Source organism: Sphaerodactylus townsendi, linkage group LG16 (genome assembly GCF_021028975.2).
Source record: "Sphaerodactylus townsendi isolate TG3544 linkage group LG16, MPM_Stown_v2.3, whole genome shotgun sequence".
NCBI lineage: Eukaryota > Metazoa > Chordata > Lepidosauria > Squamata > Sphaerodactylidae > Sphaerodactylus > Sphaerodactylus townsendi.
In genome coordinates, this window is record NC_059440.1 from 14,832,779 (window position 1) to 14,857,124 (window position 24,346).

Below are 24,346 nucleotides of genomic sequence, written 5' to 3' on the forward strand. Positions count from 1 at the left end.
GTCCTTTGTTTAAGTCTTGGTCACTGAGAACATCTATCTATTCTAACCTAATAAAATTCTGAAGACAATGCGATTGGACTCCTCCTGGGAAACTTGATAGCTTTGGAAAAATAGATGTGACTGCTTCAAGAATGTTTTCAAGACTTATTGGAACGCGAGCACTTGCATTTTTCAGCCATTTCTAATGGTTTCCAAGAAGCTATTTCCAGAGGAAATGTCTTGTTTCAACCCAAACCAAGGAACTGTCAGTAAATGGGATGGACAGGGCTGCTTATTGCAAGCCCAACATACATTGTTTACTGGCATAGGAAAAGCATGGTGTAAATGTGTAAGAGGCTACAGATTTTTTTAAATTGACAGTATGCTCCCTGAAACTTAACAGTTCTAGGAAAATTATCATAGTATAACAATCTCTGTTTGTAATAAAGTTTCACACTCATTTGCCCAAACGGCAAATGAAAGATAATGCTTCTATTTGTAGAGAAGAAGCTGAAACTGTCATTTTCTGGATATCTAAAAATACATATATCAGCAGTTCACCAGATAAGATTCTGTTGCTCATGTGAAAAAGTGAGGAATCAAACCTAGCCCCCCCCCCGCCCCCCGCGCGCAACCCAGGACTTTCAAGAATCGCATCAGTGATTCTTTAGTTTTAACGTGGATTGCAGCCGCTGGCTCCGTCCACTGCCTGCATGGAGGCATGTGAATGCCTTGATGGCAACGCGGGTTGCTTAACCCTGACTGCAACCCGCTGTACTTTGCCAGTGCAGAAAGGGCCTCAATCTGCTGCAGAGTGTTGGGATTGCTCCCAGTTCCACCCACACAGCAGCCATTTCCCCTGTCAAAGACCCTCATGTATTTATTTATTAGTATTTATACCCTGGTTGTCTATAGTCATCCTCAAGGTGGCTTACAAAATATAATATAATACAATAACAGACAATAACAATATAACAAGAAAACCCAATACAATAAAATACTGTAACATCACACCATGCCATAAAAAAAACCAAGCCTACAATAAAATACACCTATAAAACCCACACCGCTGCTTGCTGAGATCAAGATGTTGAAAGCTGTTCGAAATAAAAACGTCTTCCCATGATGATAGAAGGAGAGCAAAGAAGGAGCACCTCGAGCTTCTGTAGGAAGAGCATTCCAAAGTCTTGGCCCCGCTACCAAGAAGGTTCTCTCTTGGGTCTTTACCAACTGTACACAGTGGTGGGATCCAAAAATTTTAGTAACAGGTTCCCATGGTGGTGGGATTCAAACAGTGGCGTAGAGCCAATGGGGCTGGGCGGGGGAACTTGACGAGGGGGGGCTTCATGGCCGAGGAGCATTCCGGGGGGGTGGGCATTGCTGGAGTGGGGCTGGTGGCAAGGACTGCCGCCTTTCATGCCTGCTGATCCTTGCAGGTGGGAAACGAATGCACGCAGGCGCAGGCTGCCACGCACGCTGGTGCACCTCCTGCTAGACTGCTTCAAGTTCTGCGCACTACTGCTGAGGAGCAGAGGAGGGGCGTAGCTAAGGCAAAAATCACATGGCAAAATCACCAATTAGTAACCCACTCTTGGCACACACAAATAATTAGTAACCTACTCTCGGGAACCTGTGAGAACCTGCTGGATCCCACCTCTGACTGTACATATGATCTTAGTAAATGGCAGGTTTATTTGGGAATAGGTGCTCCTTCAGGTAACCTGCCCCAAGGCTGTGAAGGGCTTTATAGCACTTTAAATGGGCTCAGAAGCATACCGTGTTTCCCCGAAAATAAGACAGGGTCTTATATTAATTTTTGCTCCAAAAGATGCGTTAGGGCTTATTTTCAGGGGATGTCTTATTTTTCCCCATGATTTTGCGCCTCCCACCTGACCAGATCAGCTGTGTCGGGGAATCTGTAACTTGGGCTTATTTTTGGAATAGGGCTTATATTTCAAGCATCCTCCAAAAAAATCATGCTAGGGTTTATTTTTGGGGTAGGGCTTATTTTTGGGGAAACAGGGTATTGGTAGCCAATGTAGTTAAAAGGGATACATAGTCCCTACACCTGGCTCCTGGAAGCAGTCTAGTTGCTTCGTTTTGTACCAGTTGGAGCTTCCGAACGCTCTCTGAATTCTCAGTTTGCATTTAACAAAAAAGCTGTCGCAGTGTTGGGGACATTGTGGAAGGCATGTATTTAAAATTATTTTCGTTTGAAAATCTGTTGCATTTAAAACAAGCACTCTGCATTTCTGATTTGAAATCAGTTTCAGTCAACGTACTTTTGAAATATTTAAAACACAGTTTAACAGAGTATTTTCTATTTATTTAAATTGTTCAAAATATATGTTTCAATCAGCTGTGGCAGAACATACTGGTGCCACTAGGAAGCATTTCTACACAATTTTTCTTGAATGAACATTGAGTGCCAATACAAATGGTTGAAGAGAAGCAGTGACATAGTCCTGTACTAAGACAGTACCACAGTGAGGTTCCTACATCTTTAGCAGCATTATAGATAATACCACTCCTAACTGATGATAGTAATGTTCTGCTTTTTAGTTGCAAAGCCCTGAAAGGTAGCATACAAAACACAACTGCCCAGTGAAAAACAACAGAATGCACACTAGAGTTAAGAGTTACAATAGAACCACCAGCAATAAGCACAACAAAAATCCAAATTCAAAGGAACATCATTCCACAGAATATGGAAACCAGTAATGTTCAAGATTGCATTTTGATTTATTTATCTGATTTATAACACACACTTTCCTGTCAGGAGATCAGAACTGCAGTAAGATGGAACAGCCCAGGAGAGCACCCTTATAATGGCACAGGATTGTAATGCACTGCAATATTGCAGGCATCACCTGTGTCCACTGCATTGTTTTCTACCTTGTAATCTACCTTCTGTATTCTTTACAGTATACCTTACCTTACTATTTATAGTATACTTTGTCATACAAAGTTTGTTGTTCACATTATTCTGTAACACTGGCCCTTTTGCATTGTGTGCTGGTTATCTTACACCATCTCTCTGTGTTGTTTTATATCCTATGATCCGTCTTGACTCTCAGCCTACACAGGTCATAGGGTTGTAATGTGACAAAAAGGTTCCAAAAGGTAGGTGAGTAAATTTAGGGTGTTTCACCACTGTGTACAGCTAAGCCTGCTGCTTTAAATAAGATACTACTACATAATCATTGCATTGTTTGGTGTGTCACGTTAAATATTTCTGCTTTGCTTTAGTTCTATTTTCAGATTTCTGGTTGGTTCCCATTATCTACAAGTCCTAGTGTGCTATTTATTGGATGTCCCATCCTGGTAACACTATTTGACTTGCTATGTGTAATTAGCCTTGAATTCCAGATAGACAGTAAATAATAAAAACAAATGCAAGCAAAATAAATAAATAAACCAACAGCATATGAACACATGCTTTACTGAGAAATGAGTGATGCCTTTGGTCTAGAAAGCTTGGTGCAGTTTAATCTGGCAGAAGCTCCTTCGAGTCTCCAGTAAAGGTCTACCCACGTACTCTTGGGAAAAGGGTCATTTCGAGTCACAGAAAGAAATGAACCTTTGCCCAAATGCATATAGGCCATTAAAGACCCGGGTAGGATTTTCCACTGCTCCACATCCAACGCAAATTACGTGCTTTAGATTTCATTGGGCTTTTTCAACAGTTCCATTCAATACTCTCCCATCAGCCTCACTTAGTAGGAGATTTCAGCTCCAGAGACTAGGACAGGAGTAATGGGTTCAAGGTGAAGGAAAAGAGATTCCACCTAAACATCAGGAAAAACTTCCTGACAGTAAGGGCTGTTCGACAATGGAATGCACTACCTCAGAGTGTGGGGGAGTCTCTTTCTTTGGAGGTTTTCAAACAGAGGCTGGGTGGCCATCTGTCAGGAGTGCTCTGATTATGTGTTTCCTGCATTGCTGGGGTTGAACTTGATGGCCTTTGGGGTCTCTTCCAACTCTATGATTCTATGAAAACTTATCAAGTGGGTGAAGAGGGGGGAAAATGTCCTGTGCAATCATCTTTGATCCCATGTACTTCTGAACAGGAAAATTCATCTTCATAAAGATTTTGCAGAAGAACAAAGAGAAGATGCTTTCTAGGGGAGACAACTGAACGCAAGAACCTTTACATTTTGCTGAAATTCCTACTTCAAAAATTGTTCATTCAAAGAGTATTCAAGATGATCCTTTTCTAACTGGATCAGTCTTCATATATATACACAATTCAGCCCCCTAGGTAAACGCCTCTGACATTAGGGCTCTCGAACTAGCAAGACTGTTGTGTTTACTAGCCAAGTAAATATTCCTAGATGAAGAAAGCAGCTTCTGCAATCCTCAAAAATACACCGTTTCTTCTCTTCAGAAACGAGCCAGTACGACTGATTCAGATGCCAATCACAAAGTCTGGGCACCTCCTAGCTGGAGTGTCGTCTACCTCTCTCCATGGTGGCTTCTTTAAGAGTCTGTTCATTCTGTATACTTTGGCACGATTGGTATCATCAGTAACGTAACTCTAAGCTTTTGACCCTGCGTTGCTACTTCGTTCTCAGGTGGCGTTAGTACCTATTTCCAGCTTCGTATTGTGAGCCAGCTGCACCCTGTTCTGCGGGAGAGAGTCCTGGCCCCTGTGCGACGTGCCATGGCAACTACTAGTTCAGATTATTGCAAATCACTGTACTGTAGAGCCGCTTCTGAAGAGAATTCAGGATGTGACAGTTAAGATTCATGACCAGCTTTAGCCAGAAGCTGAGTATAATACCTATTGTTAAGGAGATGCAATTGCTGCTGCTCTTTCCTTGCACCTAACTCCAAGCGCTGATATTGACCTTTAAATAAATGACCTGCGTCGGACACGCATCTTACAAAATGTCTTCCTGCTTGTTTCAGTCTTGTGTCCTACAACCTGTAAATGAGTTCCTGCTCTGTTACTTCACTGGAAGAGCCATACCTGGACTATGGCTCCCTACATTTTGGGGGGGGGGGGGGAAGGGACTTATCTGCTTAATTTACTCTCAGTTTCATAAGGCCTTTATTTTATGTATTTAGTTAATTTATTCATAGCCCACTTTTCTCTTCAAGACCTGGGCCAGACTACACAGTAAAGAATAAGAGAAAAAACAGAAGCATTTGGATTTATACCCTACCTTTCTCTCCCTTCCTACCCCATAACAGACACCTTGTGAGGTAGGTGGGGTTGAGCGGATTCCAAAGAACTGTGACTAGCCCAAGGTCACCCAGCAGGAATGCAGGAGTGCGGAAACACAACTGGTTCACCAGATAAGCCTCTGCCACTCAGGTGGAGGAGTGGGGAATCAAACCTGGTTCTCCAGATTTGAATCCACCCGCTCTTAACCACTACACCACGCTGGCTCTCAAAAGTAGTCCAGGGGAATTGATCTCTGTAGCCTCGTCAGTTGTCATTCTAAAAGATATTCAGGAACTACTTGGAGGCTGCTACTACTTGGAGTCCAAAAGCAGCTTAAAAACTCCTTCCCTTCCTACCCCACAACATCATGAGATAGGTGGGGCTGAAAGAGTACAAAGAGAACTTTCACTAGCCCAAGCTCACCCAGCAGGCTTCACGTAAAGGAGCAGGGAAACAAATCTAGTTCACCAGATAAGAATCTGCCAGCCAAGTAGAAGAGTGGATAATCAAACTCAGTTCTCCAGAATGGAACCTACCACTCTTAACGCAGCAGTGGAGTAGGAGGTTAAGAGCTCATGTATCTAATCTGGAGGAACCGGGTTTGATTCCCAGCTCTGCCACCTGAGCTGTGGAAGCTTATCTGGGGAATTCAGATTCGCCTGTCCACTCCCACACAAGCCAGCTGGGTGACCTTGGGCTAGTCACAGCTTCTCGGAGCTCTCTCAGCCCCACCTACTTCACAGGGTGTTTGTTGTGACGGGGGAAGGGCAAGGAGATTGTCAGCCCCTTTGAGTCTCCTGCAGGAGAGAAAGGGGGGATACAAATCTAAACTCTTCTTCTTCTCTTCTTAATGGAAAAGCGGAAAGAGCCAGTGTGGTGAAGTGGTTAAGAGCAGGTGGATTCTAATCTGGAGAACCAGGATTGATTCCCCACTCGTCCATCTGAGTGGCAGAGGCTTATCTGGTAAACCAGGTGTGTTTCTGCACTCCTACATTCATGCTGGGTGACCTTGGACCAGTCACAGTTCATTCAGAACCCTCTCAGCCCCACCTACCTCACAAGATGTCTGTTGTGGGGAGAGGAAAGGAAAGGAGCTTGTAAGCCACCTTGAGTCTCCTTACAGGAGAGAAAGGGGGGGGTATAAATCTAAACTCTTCTTCTCCTTCATTTCATAACATTAGAACTCGGGGACACATTAAATTTATGGACAGTAGGTTCAAGACAAAATGAAGTATTTCCCTCAGAGTAGCAGGCTTCTAGAATTCATTGTTGAAGGATACAGTGTTGGGCACCAAATGAGTTGATTTTAAGAAGGAATCAAACAAATTCACGAGCAATTGGTCCATCAGTGATTATTTGCCACAATGACTAAGTGAAACTTCCATGTTCAGCAGCGGTAATCCCCATGAATACAACGCTGGGGGCGAGGGGCGACAACAATAGATGGAAGCACTGGCCACAGTCTCCTGTTTTCAGGCTTTCCAGGGGCAGCTGGCTGACCATTGTAAAAACAGGGTGATGGATGAGATAAATTACTGGTCTGGTTCAGTACAGGTACTCCTATGTGTGTGGGCTAAAGCAACAGGATATATGTAAGGATATACAAAATAAAGGCTTCAGTGTTAGTTCACAACAGCTAATTATTTTAATGCTGAATTTAGTTACTTAGCAGTACAATCCTAAACACAGTTACCCCCTTCTAAGACTACTAATGCCAACAGGCTCAGAATGGTGCAAATTCTGTTTAAGATAGCATGGTTAGTCACGTCAATAGACAGGATACGTATAACTGTCTACTTAAATAGCAATTTCAAGCATCTGATGAAACAGGAAGGCTGTAACCACTGGAAATAGGCACCAATAAGTTTGATAAGCTTAGGGGGCCCAGACTAGCCTGAGCTCATCAGATCTCAGAGGCTAAGCAGGGCAGGCCTGCTTAGTATTTAGATGGGAGATAACCAAGGAAGTCCAGGGCTACAATGCAGAGCCAGGCAATTCAGAACACCCCTGCACATCTTTTGCCCTGGAAACTCGATGGGATTGCCATAGGTTAGCTGCATCTTAATGGTACTTTTCACCATCATGTTTGAGTCTTGATAATGCCACAGGACTCTTTGTGGCTGATGCTGTAATAGGGAACATGGCTAGCCACCGTAGAACTAATGATTTTCTAAATGTATTATAGGTGTTTTATTTAAGTAAACTGGAGCTTGACAACTGTTCCAGTTTAGACACTTTGACTTGAAGGGTGAAAACACATCTGGTTCACCAGATAAGCCTCTGCCACACAGGTGGAGGAGTGGGGAATCAATCCCAGTTCTCCAGATTAGAAACCACTTGCGCTTAACCATGGGGTCTGCAACCTGAGGCTCTCCAGATGTTCATGGACTACAAATCCCATCAGCACCTGCCAGCATGGCCAATTGGCCATGTTGTCAGGGGCTGCTGGGAACTGTAGTCCATGAACATCTGGAGAGTCACAGGTTGCAGACCCCTGCAACACATGCTGGTTCTTTAGGGACTCTATGCATCTGAAGGATCAGAGGGTTTTCTGTAGGCTTCACAGAATTCTAGGAGACAAGAGTGCCAATTTCTTATGAGAGCTATAGTTCATAGACTACTACAGGAGTGAGCTGATGGTCTTATGGGTTTAAGGGCCACATCTCAGCAATGCAGTAAACACTAACTTGCTTTTTGGGTGAAAGAAGAAATCCAGTTTAGCTACTACAGTAAGCAGAAGGGGGAAGGCTGGAAGATAGTCACAGCAGTGGGAAAGGCAGCTCCAGAGCTAGAAATGTTGTATTGAGGGCACACCTGGAAGGAGCAGGATTTGGAGTCATCAGCATAGAATAGCCACAACATCAATATAGGTACCAGAATGTTTAAAATTGCACAGTTGCATAAAATTTTAAAACAGGTGCTTGATGCTTGACTATACATTTACTGGTCAGCAAGCTGGAAGGCAGGAACATACTGATTTCTTAGTAATCTACCGTAAGTAAAATTCTGTATGCAAATTTTCATTTATAGCTTCACTAGCCATTCCCTGCCACTGTGTCATGCCCCTGGAATTCCTTGGAAGTCTCTCATCCAAACACTAGACAGGGTCATAGCCCAAGGTCACCCAGTAAACTTACTTGGCACAAGCGGGGATTTGAACTTGGGTTTCCCGGGTCCCAGTCTGACTCCTTAACCACTACATTACGCTGGCACTCCCATACTGAGGAAGGGGGTAAGAGTTCTGCAGTGGGCTGGACTGCGTACCCAGAATGAAAAGGAGAAGTGGAACTGGAAGGTATGGAGAAGCAACCAGGGAGGGCAACTGAAAGATAAACATAACCAAGAGGCAAGCAAGTACAGAGAAGGGGAGACCAGAAACAAGTGTATGGAAAGGAGGCATCAAGAATGAAGAAGAATTTGGATGAGTAAAGAACAGAGTATTGAAGAGGAGAGCGCCCTAGGGCAGTGGTGGTGAACCTATGGCACGGGTGCCAGAGGTGGCACTCAGAGCCCTCTCTGTGGGCACGCGCAGAGTCGCCCCCACCCACCCCACACACATTAGGCTGGCCTGGGCCGCTGGGCTCGATTATTAGCATGAAACCTAAGACCTAGTTTTGGGGAAGCAGTGTAGGTAACCCTGTAAAGCGCTGTTAAACCCACTGATTTTCCTGCGAAGAACTAAAGCACAATCCTTTACCTGGGAGTAAGCTCGGTTGCTGGCAATGGGGCTTGCTTCTGAATAAACCTTCCTAGGGTCATGAGTCACCCATTGGAAGAGTTGCACAGTTGCTTCAAAGCAAAGCCACTGTCTACCAGCAAGCTTACTTCTGAGTAACGCACGCCTCGGAGCCAACCGTTTTTTCTAAACTAAAACCTCAGCAGTCAGGTTAAATTGCCTGGCACTTTGGCACTTTGCGATAAATAAGTGGGTTTTGGGTTGGAGTTTGGGCACTCGGTCTCGAAAAGGTTCGCCATCACTGCCCTAGAGTGACAGGGAGCTGGAACAGACTATAGGGATCCGCGGGGTTCTTAAGTAAGGAAGAATATTGTACTGATCAGTAGAGATGAGGGTATCAGAAGAGGGTATCAGAATTACTCCCCCACCCAAGAAGGGGGGAGTAATTACAGAGGTGGAGGCTGGAAAAGGGCACAAGAATTGAAGAAAATACTGGAGTGACAGGGAAGAACTGGATGGGGACCCAGTTTACAAGGGTGCAGACACCTGTATGCAAGCAGTTAAGGTAGATTAACAGTGGGAAAGAAAGTAATATTGGGGGAAGTGTGGAGGTGAACAGAAAAGAGTAACCACTGAGTCAGAAACAACGCACATGGTGGGCACTATGAAAATGAGAGAGGCAAAGGATGAAGGAAAGCTATGTGGACGGTGTTTGAAAGAAAGTCCCACAGAGCTACAAAGGAGCATGGCACTTAGGTGACAGCTAAGACTGGGGTGGAAGATGAAACATTGTACATGGGGTCTAGAAACTGGAAGGGCTGTGGCAAAGTGGAAAGAGAGAGTGAAGCTATGCAAACGGAAGTAGGAAAACAAGCAGGGAAGAGCAGAATATCAAGGGTTGTGGACAAAAAATGGGACAGCAGCTGGGAGAGAAGGGAAAGCAAGGGGCCAAAAGCAAAAAAGAGTGTGATGTTGGAGGGGAGGCTGCAGTGAAGCAGGAAAAAGCCATCAAGTGGAAAGATCAATACGGAGAGAGCTGCTTGAAGAAAGGGGAAGAGAAAGATAAGCCACATGTCTGGAAAACAGAAGGAAAACAGTATGGAGGAAAAACTGATGACTAAACATGGGGGCTCTGTAGAAGAGGGAGAGGCTACTGGAGCGGTTCAACCAAAGGAGGTACAAGTTAGGAATAAATGTTGCAATCCGCCTTAAGCCTCAGTGAGAAAGGTAGGCAAATAAAATATTAGTGGGGCAGGAGGATAGCAAGAGGAAATTCACAGAAACAGAATGGGTGGAAGAGGAAGGTACAGGTAATACAGGGGTATTAAGGGGGTGCATTGAAAGGAAAAGGGAGACTTCACTGATGGGGGTCCAAAGGGATACCAAACTGCAGTAGGTGGAAGAAACAAGAGGGCAATGAACCCAGGAAGGTAAAATATCAGGCCTAGAAAGGGGCTGCGATGGGGGAGGGCACCCCACAGGTGTTTATATGGGGAGAAGGGGGTACAGACATGTAAAATCGATAAATATCAGGCGGGTCTGCGTGGAGCCGGTGGGGCACAGCTGGAAAAAGAGGGAGGGCTGTGGGGCACCGGGGTGGGGGCAGCAGAGGCTGGCTGCAAAGATGGGGGAAGAAGCTGGCAGGGGTGGGACGCGAACGCTTGCAGAGGCGAGCCCAGGCGCGGAGAACAGGGGAATGGGGGAGAGACCATTCCAGCTGCTGGCGGGGGGGTTCGGAAGAGACCACCAGGGCGGGACCGCGGGGGAGCGACGAGGGAGTTCCCCTCCCACCCCCGCCCCGCAAGGCCTGGTCGTCCGCCCTCCTCACCGTCTGCAGACTCGGACGCCGCGGCGGAGGCGGCGGCAGCAGCAGCAGCCCCGGGCTGGGCCATGGCCGATGCGGCTGGTCCCCGTCACGCCGAGGCCGGGTCCGCTACGTCAGAACCCGGAGCGGGGAAAGCAGCGGCGGAGCCTCAGCCGACGCCTCCGCCGGCCCTGGGCCGCCTCATCCTGACAGGCGAAGGGGCGGGCGGTGATGGGAGGGGGGAGAGAGGGAGAGGGACACTCTGCGCATGCGCGGTAGGCTGAGCGCGCCCGGGCGGAGGGGAGGGTGATTGAAGCAGGGGGATGTCGCCTCTTCCCGCTTTACCTGGCGCGAAATTGAAACTCGGGTGTCATGAAAGCGGCGCGCCACAAAGAGTAATTGTGCATAAAATTATCAGTAGCCATTATCTATGAAGTGTGCACGAGATTGTGCATACAATTATTAATAACCATTATCTATGAAGTATCAATAACGGGATTGTACATAAAATGATCAATGACCCATTATCCATGAAGTATCAGTAACGATTTTAGTGTTGAAATGAAATACTACAAAGGAGCGCTTCACATTTTGCAGTAGCACAGTTGGAACGAAGCACACACATCCAGACAGGCCTGTAGCCAGAAACATTTCATTGGGGGAAGGCAAATGGGTTAAGTGGTGGTGGTGGTTCAACACAATTGTTTATTTTATTATTTATTTGAGCTTTGTTATTTCTTGACCGATTTTGTACTTGAGACTCAAGGTGTAATTCAGTGTGATTGAACAGCATGCGGGATCTAATAAGCAATTCAATAGAGCTAGGACTAGAAAAATTAGAAAAGTGCAAAAAAAAAAGATTCAGACATCTTAGATCTCACACACACAGGGTTTTGTTTTGTTTTGTTTCTGCACTCCTGCATTCCTGCTGGGTGACCTTGAGTTAGTCACAGTTCTTCGGAACTCTCACAGCCCCACCTACCTCACAAGGTGTCTGTTGTTGGGAGAGGAAGGGAAAGGAGCTTGTGGGGGTGTAAATCCAAACTCTTCCTCTTAATTAGGACATTTCAACCCTGTCCACCACAGCTAATTCTGTTCTTGCCAGTTGCGTAGAGAATTCATGTTAGGAAGATTTATGAGAGGATCAACAGCTTTATAACCTCAGCTCCTTCCCTTTTTTTACGGCAGATAATTTACACTTGAACGACTCCTGATGAGTTTCACACCAACCCAGCGCTGACTGGAGGGGCATGACAAATGATTGATGGGCCCAGCCCCCTTTTGCACCGCCATGGCTCTGGGTCTGCAGCCAGGTATGATCAGTTTATGTACCCATACACTAAACTTGTAGAAGGTGGCTAGAGTTGTGAAATGGCTAGAGTTGTGGGCTGGTTTCTGGGAGCAAAGCAAACCAAAAGTCCAACAGTGGCACCTTAAAGACTAACATTTACAGAGTAGTGGTTTACTCAGGCTCTACTCAAGTAGAGTAGCGCTGGGTTTACTTCCAGGAAAGTGTTTTCGTGACGGCCCTGTGACTTCAATACAAATCTTTTGTGATATCTGAGGAAGTGGAGCCCTGAGTCAGGAAAATATATGCCGTTGGTCTTTAAAGTGCTACAGGTGACATTGCTACAAACGTTTGGCTACAAACGACTAATATGTAAGATATAAATATAACCCCTTTGTGATGTGGGAGACCTCAGTTCAAATCCCTCCCCATTTCTCGCTAGCGAAACCTCGCTTAGTGATCTTGGGCTGAAGGAACAAAACACAGACCACATGAAAAGCTTTTATTAGGACTCACCTGATAACCCATAGCAGTGTGCAAGCGTTCAGGTTCTCCAGAACTCTTTTTCTGGGCTGGAAGTTACCAAAAGGTGGGAGGGAGCTTCTTCAGGACAAGAGAAAAAGTCCTGGTATAGTCTACCGTGCGTTATAGATGCTGGATACAGAGCTGGGGTTACTATCCAGTGACACTCAGCTTTAAAAAAAATGAGCAAGAGAGCTGGGAGGGTCAGTCTCTCTCAATCTAACCTACCCCACCACCTCGTTGTCAGGATAAAACGGAAGAGGAGAGAGTGATGTACACTGCTCTCGGGTTCCTTGGAGGAAGGGCAGCATTTTAAAAAATGCACCAGGTACATATATACCAATAACACCTTGAACACTGAAGTGTACAAAATAACATACATTGCTGTCTATATAAACACACAGGCAAGAGAACGGAAGAATTTGTTCTTTTCAGAGCAAGAATCAGTTAGTCAGGAACTTATGTTTCAGGTAACCATGTTGTTGGTCCAAACAAAACCAAAATCTATGCAAGATGCTTTATTAAGATTACCTGAAAATAATATAAGAGTTCTCCAGAAAGTTTCAGCAGACAGAATCTGGGGTGGGGTGGGGGCTGTTGATTTAGGTTGTAATCGTTGTCTACTCTTGTTTGGCTGCACATATAGATTGAGGACTAGGCATTGGGGCAGAGGGTGAAGATTGTATCAGGAGCCCTTGGTCTTGTGGAAAGACAATGATGGGAACTGAAAAGCTTATTTGGCAACAGAACCAAATGACAGGTTGGCATTTTATGAACTTCTCCGTTAAAAATGCATCATTATCTAACAGAGTGGATATTGTCTTTATTGATTTTATATTATTACTTTATTTAAAGAATGCATATGTTCCAGGTAAGATGGATGGACCTTTACTCTATGCAGATCTCTGTAATGCCATTTACTTTCATGGCATGTTACAGACAGGCCTCTGCCTTTAGAAGCATCAGTGATATCTCTCAGTGTGGGTCTGTCAGGTAATTCTTAAATCATCAGAGCAGGGAATCAAACCCGGTTCCTCCAGATTAGAATGCACCTGCTCTTAACCACTACTCCACTGCTGCTCCTATAAGAGCATCCTAGCTCTTATTAAACACCACATACTCACCTATGCCAAGACTTCATTCCTGCTGCATCACTCTCCCCACCCCCCAGTCACTGCACAAAAGGCATCCATCTGTACAACAGAATAAGTCAAGCCTCATTTGAGTTCAAGCGTTTATGTAGAAAGGCTTCTTTCTGGATGCACAAAACAGACACCCAGCTGAGGCTAACCCAGTGGTACCAGATCAGCACTCCTTGGGATGGATTGTAAGCAGAGCTCACAGGAAAAGAACATATGAACGAAAGAACAGCAATTCTGCGAGTAGCAGGATGCCAGACTAGATGGACTCTGGTCTGATCCAGCAGGCTTGTTCTTATGTTCTGAATTCATTTGAGATAGAACAGGTGGGAAGGTTGCAAGTTAATGCCACCTAGTGCAAAAATAAAATTACAAGATGGTGCAATCCTTTCCAGTTGAATTCTGTTCTGTTCAAAAGTGCCTTGTACGTCCAGATGCGCAAGTTCTGCCACAACCCACTGATATCCATGAGTCTGCAGGTGCCTAAATTTGTGTGAGATTGTGGCCAGTGTTTTAATGCTGGGTCATGTCACCAATATTGTGGCAGTTGTACACGTCACAGGTGGCCCTAATGAAATCTGTGGTAGTATACATCAGAGACGGGAAAAGCCCCAAGCAAAGATGGGTTCGTGGCTCTTTCTTATTAATGTTGCTTTGAGAACACAAGCGAACCTTGTGCGGCTTCTCATGAGGGAAGAATTCAAACAGTCTGAAACTTCCAACAGCAATCCCAGCAAAAAGTTTACACCAGGTTTAGGATTCTACTACCCTGAAACCTTGGGGCTGCATACCACTCTTCAGACATTTTATCCAGTTGAAAAAGCTTTGTTAAAAGCAATTGGAAAATGATGTTCTTTCTCTCCTCTTGTTTAAAAGGTTCAGTGTGTCACGCTGTTTTGAATAGATGGAAAGCAGATGAAGCCCCAAAAAATGGGGGTGGGGGGAGGAGACTGGCAGGCGATGCACCCTTACGCACGCCCCATTGGCTACAAGATGAAATCGCCACAAACTCATGATCTCATTTGAATGCTGCTTATATTAGGTTTCTTCGAGTTTTTTAAAATTCCCATGGGACATGTTTGCTGAAGACTGTGATATACTACAAAGCTAAACAATTGTTCTTGCTGCAAAAACACTGACAGTATCTGAAATTCATTATGGAATAAGCATTGCCTGCATACCTTGCTTTTGAACGTGCCACGTAAAAGGAGTGTTTCTGCTGAAATTCTAATTGCACAACAAACAGGCTTACAGGTCTGCATCTGTAGCTTCTTCCTCTCTCGCAGGAATGCTTAGGCTCTGTGGCTAGGGAGAGAACAATCTACCATGACAAAGATAGGGTTTCTGTAACCCCCAAAATACTTGCCCTTACTTCAGCTCTGCACAAATGTGTGTTCTCTCCTTGCCTTCTTCCAATCAATAATTATCCCTGCCATGTAGTTAGATTAAATGTAGATTAAATGTCATAAAACACTGTTGATGTTATGGCATTATGTATTGACAATGCTAATGTTATGTAGTATGTATCGATACATTGGAAACGAATGTTGTGAATGTACTGATATATTACTATTTGGTATTGTTTATATATTGCTGTTCTGATATGCTGATGACTATGCTGTTATTACTATACTGTTAATATGCTGTTTGTGCTGTTAATGCATGATCTAGTTTGATGTATGTTGTTGTGTATTAATATAGTGCTGCTGTTATTACGATTAGTATATTGTTAGGTTTGTAGTGCTGTTGCCATCTGAAATTTGACTTTATTTTAGTCTTATGTATTTAGCAGTCATAATGTTGTAATGTATTTTATTTACTTATGTTGTTAGCCGCCCTGAGCCCTTTGGAGATAGGGCGGGGTACAAATTAAGTTGGTGATAATGTTGATGATGATAAAACCATCTGTTTTCAGAAGAGACTGCCCATTGCATCTCTTCATGAGTTCTTGCTTTAGATTCACCTCCTTTCAATCAGGAGGGACATTCAGACCACCAGGTCATGGTGGCAAAAGCCCTGTTCGTTGTGCTCCAAATGCCTTCCTGAACAGTTCTGTTTTTGCAGACTTGCCAGAAGCTTGAAGAGCATGTTTCAGTACCACGGTTGATAGGTGGGTGTGTTATGGAACACTAGGCTGTCACTTGCTTGGTTCTTTCGAAACCAAGATTGAATGGTGTGTAAAATTCTGCCCCATTTTGAGGCTTCAGGAGACACTGAAAGCAATCAACCCTGCTTAAAATGGAGGAGACAGGAACAACATAAAACACTTTTTGTGTCCCATTCAGGAGAAGTGGGGGTACAAATGAAGTAAATAAGGGAGATTACAGGGTGCATGTTTTAGAATGTTCAAACTACTTCATGTCCATTATCTTGATGTAAGCTTTACACCAATTCCACAAGATAGGCAGAATTATTTATTCACGTACGTGGCACCTTTCAGCCACAAAAAGAAGAGCTAGTGTTTATTTTTTTCTACCTTTAATGAGTTTCAAAGTGGCTTACAATTGCCTTCCCTTCCTCTCCCCACAGCAGACACCTTGTGTAATAGGTGGGACCGAGAGAGTTCAGAGAGAACTGTGACTAGCCCAAGGTCACCCAGCAGACTTGATGTGCAGGATTAGGAAATTAAACCCAGTTCGTCAGATAAGAGTCTGCCGCTCATGTGGAGGATCAAACCTGCTTCTCCAGATTAGAGTCTGCCGCTCTTAACCACTACGCCACGCTGGCTCTCAAAAGGCACCCAAAGTGGCTGAGAAAACCTAAGGTGAGATTTTAAAAATTCTCTATACCACTTAAAATGTATCCGGATGCAATAAAGCTTGCTGCTGCTCTTATATTTAAAGGCCTTTTGGAACAGAAGAGTTTTCAAAAACTTCTAGATCAGGGGTAGGGAACCTGCGGCTCTCCAGATGTTCAGGAACTACAATTCCCATCAGCCTCTGTCAGCATGGCCAATTGGCCATGCTGGTAGGGGCTGATGGGAATTGTAGTTCCTGAACATCTGGAGAGCCGCAGGTTCCCTACCCCTGTTCTAGATGGCTCTGCAGATATGGTGCAAATCTCACTTCCTGGGAGGAGGGAATCCTCATTGTGTGTGGGGGAGAGGCACTGAAAAGGCTCTCCTGTGGATTTCTCTCTGGTCTCGCTTCAGATAAGAAGCTCCTGTAGGAAGGGCACAACCGGCAATCTCAAAGTTCAGATATGGTCGATATGGGAGAAAGCGATTCTTCAGGGACTTTGGACTCGAGGCAGTCAGGCTTCAAATGTTAAAACCAGAACTTTGATTTGGGCTTGGAAGCAAGCTGGAAGGCATCGCAGTTGTTACAGCGTTATTCTTATCCATTAATTGCAGCAGCTTCCTGTCCAAAGTAGGTTTGTTTCCCCACTCCTTCACATGAAGCCTGCTGGGTGACTTTAGGCTTAGTCCCAGTTCTTTGGAACTCTCTCAGCCCCACCTCCCTCACAAGCTGTCTATTGTGGGGAGAGGAAGGGAAAGGAGCTGAGACTTCTTATGGTAGAGAAAAACGCTGCATAAATCCAAACTCCTCTTCTTCAAATGCAAACAGCTATGCTGTGTGCCAGCTGAAGCCTCCATCATCAAGGATAGCTCCAAAAAGAACATATTACAGTAGTCTAACTTAGGGTGAACAAGCCCACTCTTCCCACAATTGCTGAGAGGACCATGCGTGAGGTTCTCCGAGGACAAACAGGACAAAAAGCCTTCCCTGGATGGTTGAGAGTTCCTCGCTGAAGGTTAGAGAATACACCAGGGACTCAGTTCAGGCTCTTAGACCAAAATCATAGGGGCACTCTTCCCCGGGGATGCCACGATCACCAGTCCAAATGCACACTGAAAACTGCTTCATGAAAGGGATAGAAAAGCATTTTCAGTGTCATGTGAGAATTAGCTGCCACACTGCCTTGGGTCATGGCTGATGAGTAGATAGTCCTACACCGGCTAGAACACCAGTTCTGTGTTCCTCATTTGAAACATTCAAGATAGAATGCATGACACAGCACCTTACAAAAAAACTGATGACACTGGCATTTCTGGCCGTGTGTGGTTAAAATTAAGCCTTGCTGCATCTGCACTAAAATTAAGATCTCTCTCTCTCTTCTCTCTCTTTTCCCTTGTCCCCGTTATTTCTTCATTTTATGAGTAAAAGGCATTAGACTTGTGTGTTTTTGAGGACAGAAAGTTATTGCCAAGCTCAATAAAAATGCTCCACTTGGGGTCTCCTTATGGGATAGCAAAGAAGGTATGGAGGGTGTGTTACACCTTCACTTGAGTCCTATCTTGGAGGTAGTTTATGATGGCTGTTATATTTTCATTAAAGGTGCAAGAAAGCATACGCCCCACCCCCACTACAAAGAACACTGAACAACACTCCAGATGATGCAGCGTTTTTCCCCTTCTCTTTTTACCTGGGCCCGAGGAATGTTCTACACCAGGAGAACTGTGCAGGAGAGATCTCATCTCACTTCCAATTGGCCATCAGACCCAAAGGAATGCATGAAGGCGAAACAGGCTGTGAATGAGTAACATCAGATAAGAGATCAGGAAAGTGTTTGGGAGCGGGAGAACCACAAGGAGATGAAAAATCCCGGCATAACCTCCACCAAAGAGTCTTGGGAACAAAAGGGTCAGGACAGCTTCAAGATGTACTCAGAACACATCCCAGATTATTACACAGGAACAACAGGTATCAATAGATATTGACATAAGGGAATGGAATCCCCCCCCCCCTCAAAAAAAGGCAGTAGCCCTGTGAATATCGGTTGCCAGGGTGGAAACAAAGGAGCTTTCAAAATGGAATGTTTCAGGGATTCTGAGATGCATCTGGCTGGCAACTGGATGGACCCTTGGTCTGATCCAGCAGAACTTTTCTTATGTCATGAGGATGTTACCCCTCCAAATTGGGGGGAGAGAAAGTGGGCCATTCTCTTCCGTTCCTTTGAGAGATCAGCGAGATTTACAACTCAGCCCTCCACACATTCGCTCAGAGGCAGGCCTCGCTGAGTAAAGTGAAGCTTTACGCCCAGAGTCAAATGATACTTTGGATTAAAAGACCATCAACATCCTCGGTATTAGTATAGCAGCTAAGTAGACCTCAAACACCAAATCTGGGGTGCAGCTTGTTCGCTAGGCTGCTTTCATTCACTGTGCTTTTCATTTCCTTGTCCTTGTCTCTAGCCACGCCCCCCCACCCTATTCAAGGATGAGTAGCAGAATACCTGCCTCACAATCAGAAGATCCCAGATTAAGTTCCTAAGAACGTGATTAGATCAATGGTCCATTTAGGCCAGCATCCTATTTTACACAGTGGCCAACCAGCTGCCCTGCTTGCTTTCCAGCTCTGGGTTTATTGTCGCTGAATGTGAAGATTCCCTTTCCTTATCATGGCTAGTAGCCATTGGTGGATCTCTGTCCCCCATGAATCTGCCTAACCCACTTTCAAAGCCATCTGTGGTCATGGCCATCAGTTTCTCAACCATCAGTGTGTTCCACATTCTTTTGTCTATCCTGTATCTATTGCTTATTACCTTCGTTGGGTGCTTCCAAGTTCTAATATTATGGGACAGGGAGAAAAAGCTCTTTCTATCCCACTCTCCACCTCGTGCACCAAAGACTAGGGAAAGGTCCTGCACCAATCAAAGTAGGCAGTACCGGGCAAGCTCATCTAACTCAGTCGACGGCAGCTTCGTACATTCATGTACGCATCCTTCAGACAAAGCAGAGTGTGGATTAGGACGAGATCAAAAGGAACGGGAGGCAAAACCCTTCATGTCACGCAGAACTTAAAAGCAGGCAGATGGGAGAGGAGGAATTTGACTTTTAATTCAGTTTCTTCAAAGAATTTGGTCCTTCACAGCATGTAGGCCATGGTCCGTAGGGTGACTGCCTTGTGCTTCTATCCAGAGCTGAATGCTACATACCTCTTATTGCCAAATCATTTTCATCAGTTGTGTAAGGCAAAAAAACCTGTAATGTTACGCATTCACAAAGACTCAGTATTTTTAGTGCCCATTAGTTTCAGACTTTTTTATATAAACGGGGGTTCTGTCTCCTCTCTCTTTTTTGAATGGTTATCTCCTGTCCCATCAAAAACGTCTCTGCCTTTCACGTGATAATCGACATCTCTTCCTTGTCCCGGTTCTCGTTCACCAAGTTGATGATGTTCTTAAGGTACTTCACAAATTCCATCCGGATGTCCTCGGGTTCTTCTTCAAGACTGGAGTGAATCAGAAGCAGCCTGTTCAGAGGTGAAGCTGAGAAGTTCAAAAGGAAAACAGAAGATGGGGAAAGGTGAAGACTTGACATGTGAAGTGGTCTTATGTGATGCCAGCCCCCATGGTCTTCCATGCTCAGTGTGGTCTTTTCTGAGTGGAAACAGTTCTCTGAGGTCTCAGGCAGAGAATTATCTTTCCTATACTCTACCAAAAGATGATAGTACAGTTGTATATTCCTCCGCCCCAGAACAAAGCATGTCGGATCTTTGTTGTAGAATACCCCGCCTGAGTCCTAGCGCCTACCTAGCCCTACTCCCCACATCCGTTTGAAAGTCATTCAATGAACTATAAAGGCTCTTGTGTCAAAGTACCATGTTTCAGAATGCACAAAATAATGGTTTTGCAAAGGCAGCATGCAAAAATGAATCATAATTCTCAAGTTCATTTGGGACTATATTCCAATGCGAAGGCATACAATTTTCTCAACTGACCATACTATTGCCTTTCAGTGGAACAGAGTATAACATCAATTATCCAAAGGCCAAAACATTTCTGTGCGGTTTCAGTCTTACGCAAGGTGAGGCTCTCTGCATCTCCTCCGCTGCCAGGCTTGTGATGTGCGATGAGCAGGCACTGGCTATCAAGCAGCTGCTGTTGCTGCACAAAGCAGGAATACCACGTCTCTATTTCCTTCAGGTGACTGGGCAAGTCTGGGTTGAAGACTATGACAACACCGTGAGAGTCCTTCATCAGAGCAGGCCAGCAAGTCTCAAACCTGGCAGGATACAGTGGATCAGCACAGTGAATAATCGATCATATTTTAACATTTGTTATTAGACTGAGATTTTGCAGATTTTTACATGCAGGTTGTTCATCTGCATGACTCTCATTGACGTGGTCGATGCTGGGTCACAGCTGGCAAACACGTGCCACTTCTGAGACACTCCTGAAGCCACCAAAATTGTGCCAAGTGAGCCATTTCATATTCAGAAAATGAATGTGACGCTTGTTAGGAAATCTGAACTCGATGTAAACTCAAAGTAGAAACACCCGAAGAAAGCCAAACATAGGGACATGGCTAGAAATCAGTTCCGGATAGCCTACATAATTAACAGGATCACAGACTCCAGGAATGTGTCCACTAATGCCAGATTCAAAGGTGTTTGATGGTCGAATTCTCTAGCCATAAATGACAACACCTGCAATTTTTCAACCCCAGGTGGTCAATGAATACTTAAGACCTGGTTGGTCAGCTCTGGAAAACACAGTAGCAAATATCTCTATGTTTAGAGTCAGCAACCCATGTAAGAGAGATCAACTTACTTTCGGTCACCTCCACAATCCCACAGTTCAAACCGATATTCTGTGCCTTTGCTGTTTTCATTGATATGGGGCTTCTCATATTCCAGGATCCTACAATGAAATACAAATACACAGCCAGACACAACATGCTGTAAGTTTAGTTATGTTCCTGACTACCCCTAGAAATATACACATACTTCCCCAATCCAAGGTCTTCTGCATCATTGGAAAAAAATAAGCTCCCATGTCTATGTGGCTCCTTCCATATCAGAAGTACCTTCCTGCTACAGTGAATTCTTTTTCCTTCAGTATTCAGCTGAACTCATAATGCTCAACGCTACATTCCGTCTGTCCAGTTCCTTGTACTGGCACTGCAGGCCAATTATGAGGGACATTTCAAGGCGCATGTTACAAGGGGGATAGGAAATCATGTCCTTTCCCCTCAGGTTGTTGGTCTATGTGTATACCAAATGTCAACATTCCATGTCTTGGGGGAAAGCCCCAACAATTGCAGCAATGAGCAAATCAGTTAAAATAGTCAATGAGGCTCAAATGGTTTTATGAAGAGGGGGAAAAACTCACAAAGACTCAAAGCCAGGGGCCCCAATGTGGTCCTTGTGGACACCACCAACATCTTTTCTGGTGCACCGAGTATTTTTTGGAAGTGGATAGGGCCAGGCAGGGCTTTTGGCCAGCAAGGCTTCTGAGTGGCTGGGCAGATTTTTTAAAATGTTGCTTCCCAAGAATCTCTGTGGTACTAAAGTTAAGCTGTGGCCCTCATTTTGTAGCTGGCTCTGTCTCCTGCAATGGGCATTTTTGGCAGCCGCTTTATCGTTGCTCCCACCACGCCATGTTAGAATTCCAAATGTGCCTGCAGGCTCGAAAAGGCTGACTTTAAAGGAACAAGTTCAGATGTTTCACTGCCCTACACTGGAAGAGAAGAGCTCACGGCTTGGTTCGGTAGAGCTGCACGTTTCACCCTTGGACTCACCTCACCCCTTGGGTTGGGATATAGCTGCCGATGCCTTCTGTGCTCTCCGACAAGAAGTTTGCCAAAACAGATTTTCCGGACTGTTACAAAGGATTGCAAAAGTTAGACCATTGTTAATGCTAACACTTTCCCGAGACAAAACTAATTGTTCAAAAGTTCAAAAATAATTCGCCATTCTCAGTGTTCTTTAAACAGAACTCTAATACATACTTGTACTCCTCTGTTTGTTTACATGTGTCTGTACTGTGGCATTCCAGCAAGTAACACATTTTGACATGGAGATCTCACCCTTCCCTCCAAGAAACTCAGAGCAAAATCTGCAGCCAAGTCCCATTTTATCAACACACTATTGTTAGCCAGGGTGTTCTACACCAGACACCATATGGAATTCAAAAGATGGAATATTCCTGCACTTCCCCTCAATAATAATTCCCTGTTCACAGACAACTAGCAAGCCAAGCATAATGCCAGGCTATATCAGCACTCTTTTCCCCTAAATATGCTAGTTTTCTAAATACAGAGATTGTTTTTTAAAGTGTGATGAACATTCAACCATGTGATCCCTCACAGGTAGTCCAAAATTTTCTACTCCAATTTACCACCTCAGTGAGAACCAGTACATAACAATTTCTCCTTCAACATACAGAGCGGCATTACCCGGTCTTCACAGTTCACATGAACACTCTTTCCACTGTGCCGTAATAGATCTCATAAATCAACATATAAGGTTACTTGATTACACAGAATACGAGTCTGTTTATTTAGATAACTTCTACCATGGTTTTATACTAAACATAGCACACAAAGCAGCTTACCAACAACAGCTTAAAACAATGTCAAAGGCCTAAAAGCAACAAAAACATTACAGAAAACACTCTTGTCTTCTGGCCCGGCATCAGTTATGTACAGTTTCCTCTGTACATGGATCTTCCTTTCCTAGTGCTCATGACTACTAGGAACACAAGAAGAATCCAGCAGTGTTCAACAAAGCCAGATCCAACTTGTCCAGCATCCTGTATCTAACAGTGGCTAGCTCAAAGAAATCTACAAGCAAGGCAAGGAAGCATATTATATATTATTATCTACCTAGAACTCAGAGATGTGCCGTTTTTGTACACAGAAGAGCTCTGCTGGCTGAGACCAACCCATCTTGATTTCTTACTGTACACTTACAGTTTCTTACAGTAATCCATATTCAGATACATTGCCTCTGCGCATGGAGGCTCCACTTAAGTACCTTGACTTATAGCTTTCTATTTTGGAAAATAAAATTAGGTTGAAACTTTCTTTTTCTTATCTTTTCTCCCCTTTGGCAGGAAGGTGGTTTAAACAGATTAAAGTTAGCAAATTATTTGACGTTTATCGAATTTTACACTGAACCCCTCAGTCATTGCTTTGAACTCGGCGCCTCCTCAATCCGAAGGCAGGTAGAGGATTCAAGCCTACCTCGCTGGGGCCAACGAAGAGGATCTTTACTTTCAGCATGCCTTCCGAACAGGCCCCGCAGCCTCGGCCTCGCGTAGAAAACCAACCTGAACACAGGCGGGCAAACGGGTCCAGCTGACTCCGCCCAACTCAACGACGCGCCGTTGCTAGGGACGGTTGCTATGGGCTGGAAAATAGCCCCTCCCACTAAGCTGGTAAAGAGCGGCTATCATCGCCTGTCTCTGCGTGTTTACTTGAAGGAAAATCCATTATATTCTATGGGGGTTATTCTCAGGTGACTAAGCACACTTGAGGATTGTTGCTTTATTTCCTAGCGAGGTTTACAAGAGCCTCCATCCCATAACCCGGCGTGCCTTTAAGAGATGCAATTAAACAGTGGAAGTTCTCCCACCCCTGCTCTATGCCTGAAGCGCTTCATCTGTTGAATTATTTACCTGTGTAATGTAGATATCAAAGACACAAGAGCCCTGCCAGGAAAAGGCAGATTGATATCTGGAGGAGAACAAAAGCTCTAACTGTCCCTGTTTTCTGGTCCCTCTTTCTTATTCTCTCTCCATATTTTGGAGAGACCTTAAAAGGACGTTCAGCAACTGCTTGTCATTAAACTACTTCAAAGGTCAGAGCGAGAGATCAGCATAGCAAAAACTACACCATTTGATATAACTGATAACTGACATGTGAATTAATAACCCGTGACATTTTCACAGCCAGAACACCGGTTGCTGATGTGAGGCTTTTATTAGCAAATGGTACATAGGAGGACTCCTAATAAATAACAAACCTTCCCAGGAACACCCT

General features: G+C 44.6%; 2 protein-coding genes and 2 long non-coding RNA genes across 4 annotated transcripts in view; 2 read left to right on the forward strand and 2 right to left on the reverse strand.

Annotated features, from left to right (window-relative positions):
* Positions 1-10,861, reverse strand: part of RABEP1 (rabaptin, RAB GTPase binding effector protein 1) — a 58,059-nt gene extending 47,198 nt beyond the window's left edge. The window contains exon 1 of the mRNA XM_048518827.1: positions 10,654-10,861. Coding sequence (XP_048374784.1) covers positions 10,654-10,717 — 64 coding nt within the window. The 5' untranslated portion in view covers positions 10,718-10,861. The remainder of the gene's footprint in view (positions 1-10,653) is intronic.
* LOC125445647 lies at positions 10,824-15,499 on the forward strand. Its single transcript, XR_007246321.1, has 3 exons — positions 10,824-11,942; positions 13,086-13,199; positions 14,455-15,499. It is a non-coding gene; the product is annotated as an uncharacterized LOC125445647 (long non-coding RNA).
* Positions 15,500-16,202: 703 nt separating this feature from the next.
* Positions 16,203-23,389, forward strand: LOC125446033. Its single transcript, XR_007246355.1, has 2 exons — positions 16,203-16,342; positions 17,916-23,389. It is a non-coding gene; the product is annotated as an uncharacterized LOC125446033 (long non-coding RNA).
* IFT22 (intraflagellar transport 22) lies at positions 19,393-23,795 on the reverse strand. The gene is made up of 5 exons (XM_048519524.1): positions 23,549-23,795; positions 22,103-22,182; positions 21,133-21,222; positions 20,382-20,584; positions 19,393-19,848 (listed from the first exon to the last, which is right to left on the reverse strand). Exons 1-5 carry the CDS (start codon positions 23,585-23,587, stop codon positions 19,700-19,702), a joined length of 561 nt encoding a protein of 186 aa, XP_048375481.1. The 5' UTR covers positions 23,588-23,795; the 3' UTR covers positions 19,393-19,699.
* Positions 23,796-24,346: the final 551 nt, after the last annotated feature.

Bases quoted from the DNA above. Each gene is read 5' to 3' on its own strand.
- IFT22 (XM_048519524.1), bottom strand. From the start codon at position 23,587: ATGCTGAAAGTAAAGATCCTCTTCGTTGGCCCCAGCGAG. The intron at 22,183-23,548 runs GTAGGCTTGAAT...CCTTTGTAACAG, and splicing joins TCTTCGTTGGCCCCAGCGAG to TCCGGAAAATCTGTTTTGGC. The intron at 19,849-20,381 runs GTAAGACTGAAA...TGAACTTCTCAG, and splicing joins TGCAGAGAGCCTCACCTTGC to CTTCACCTCTGAACAGGCTG.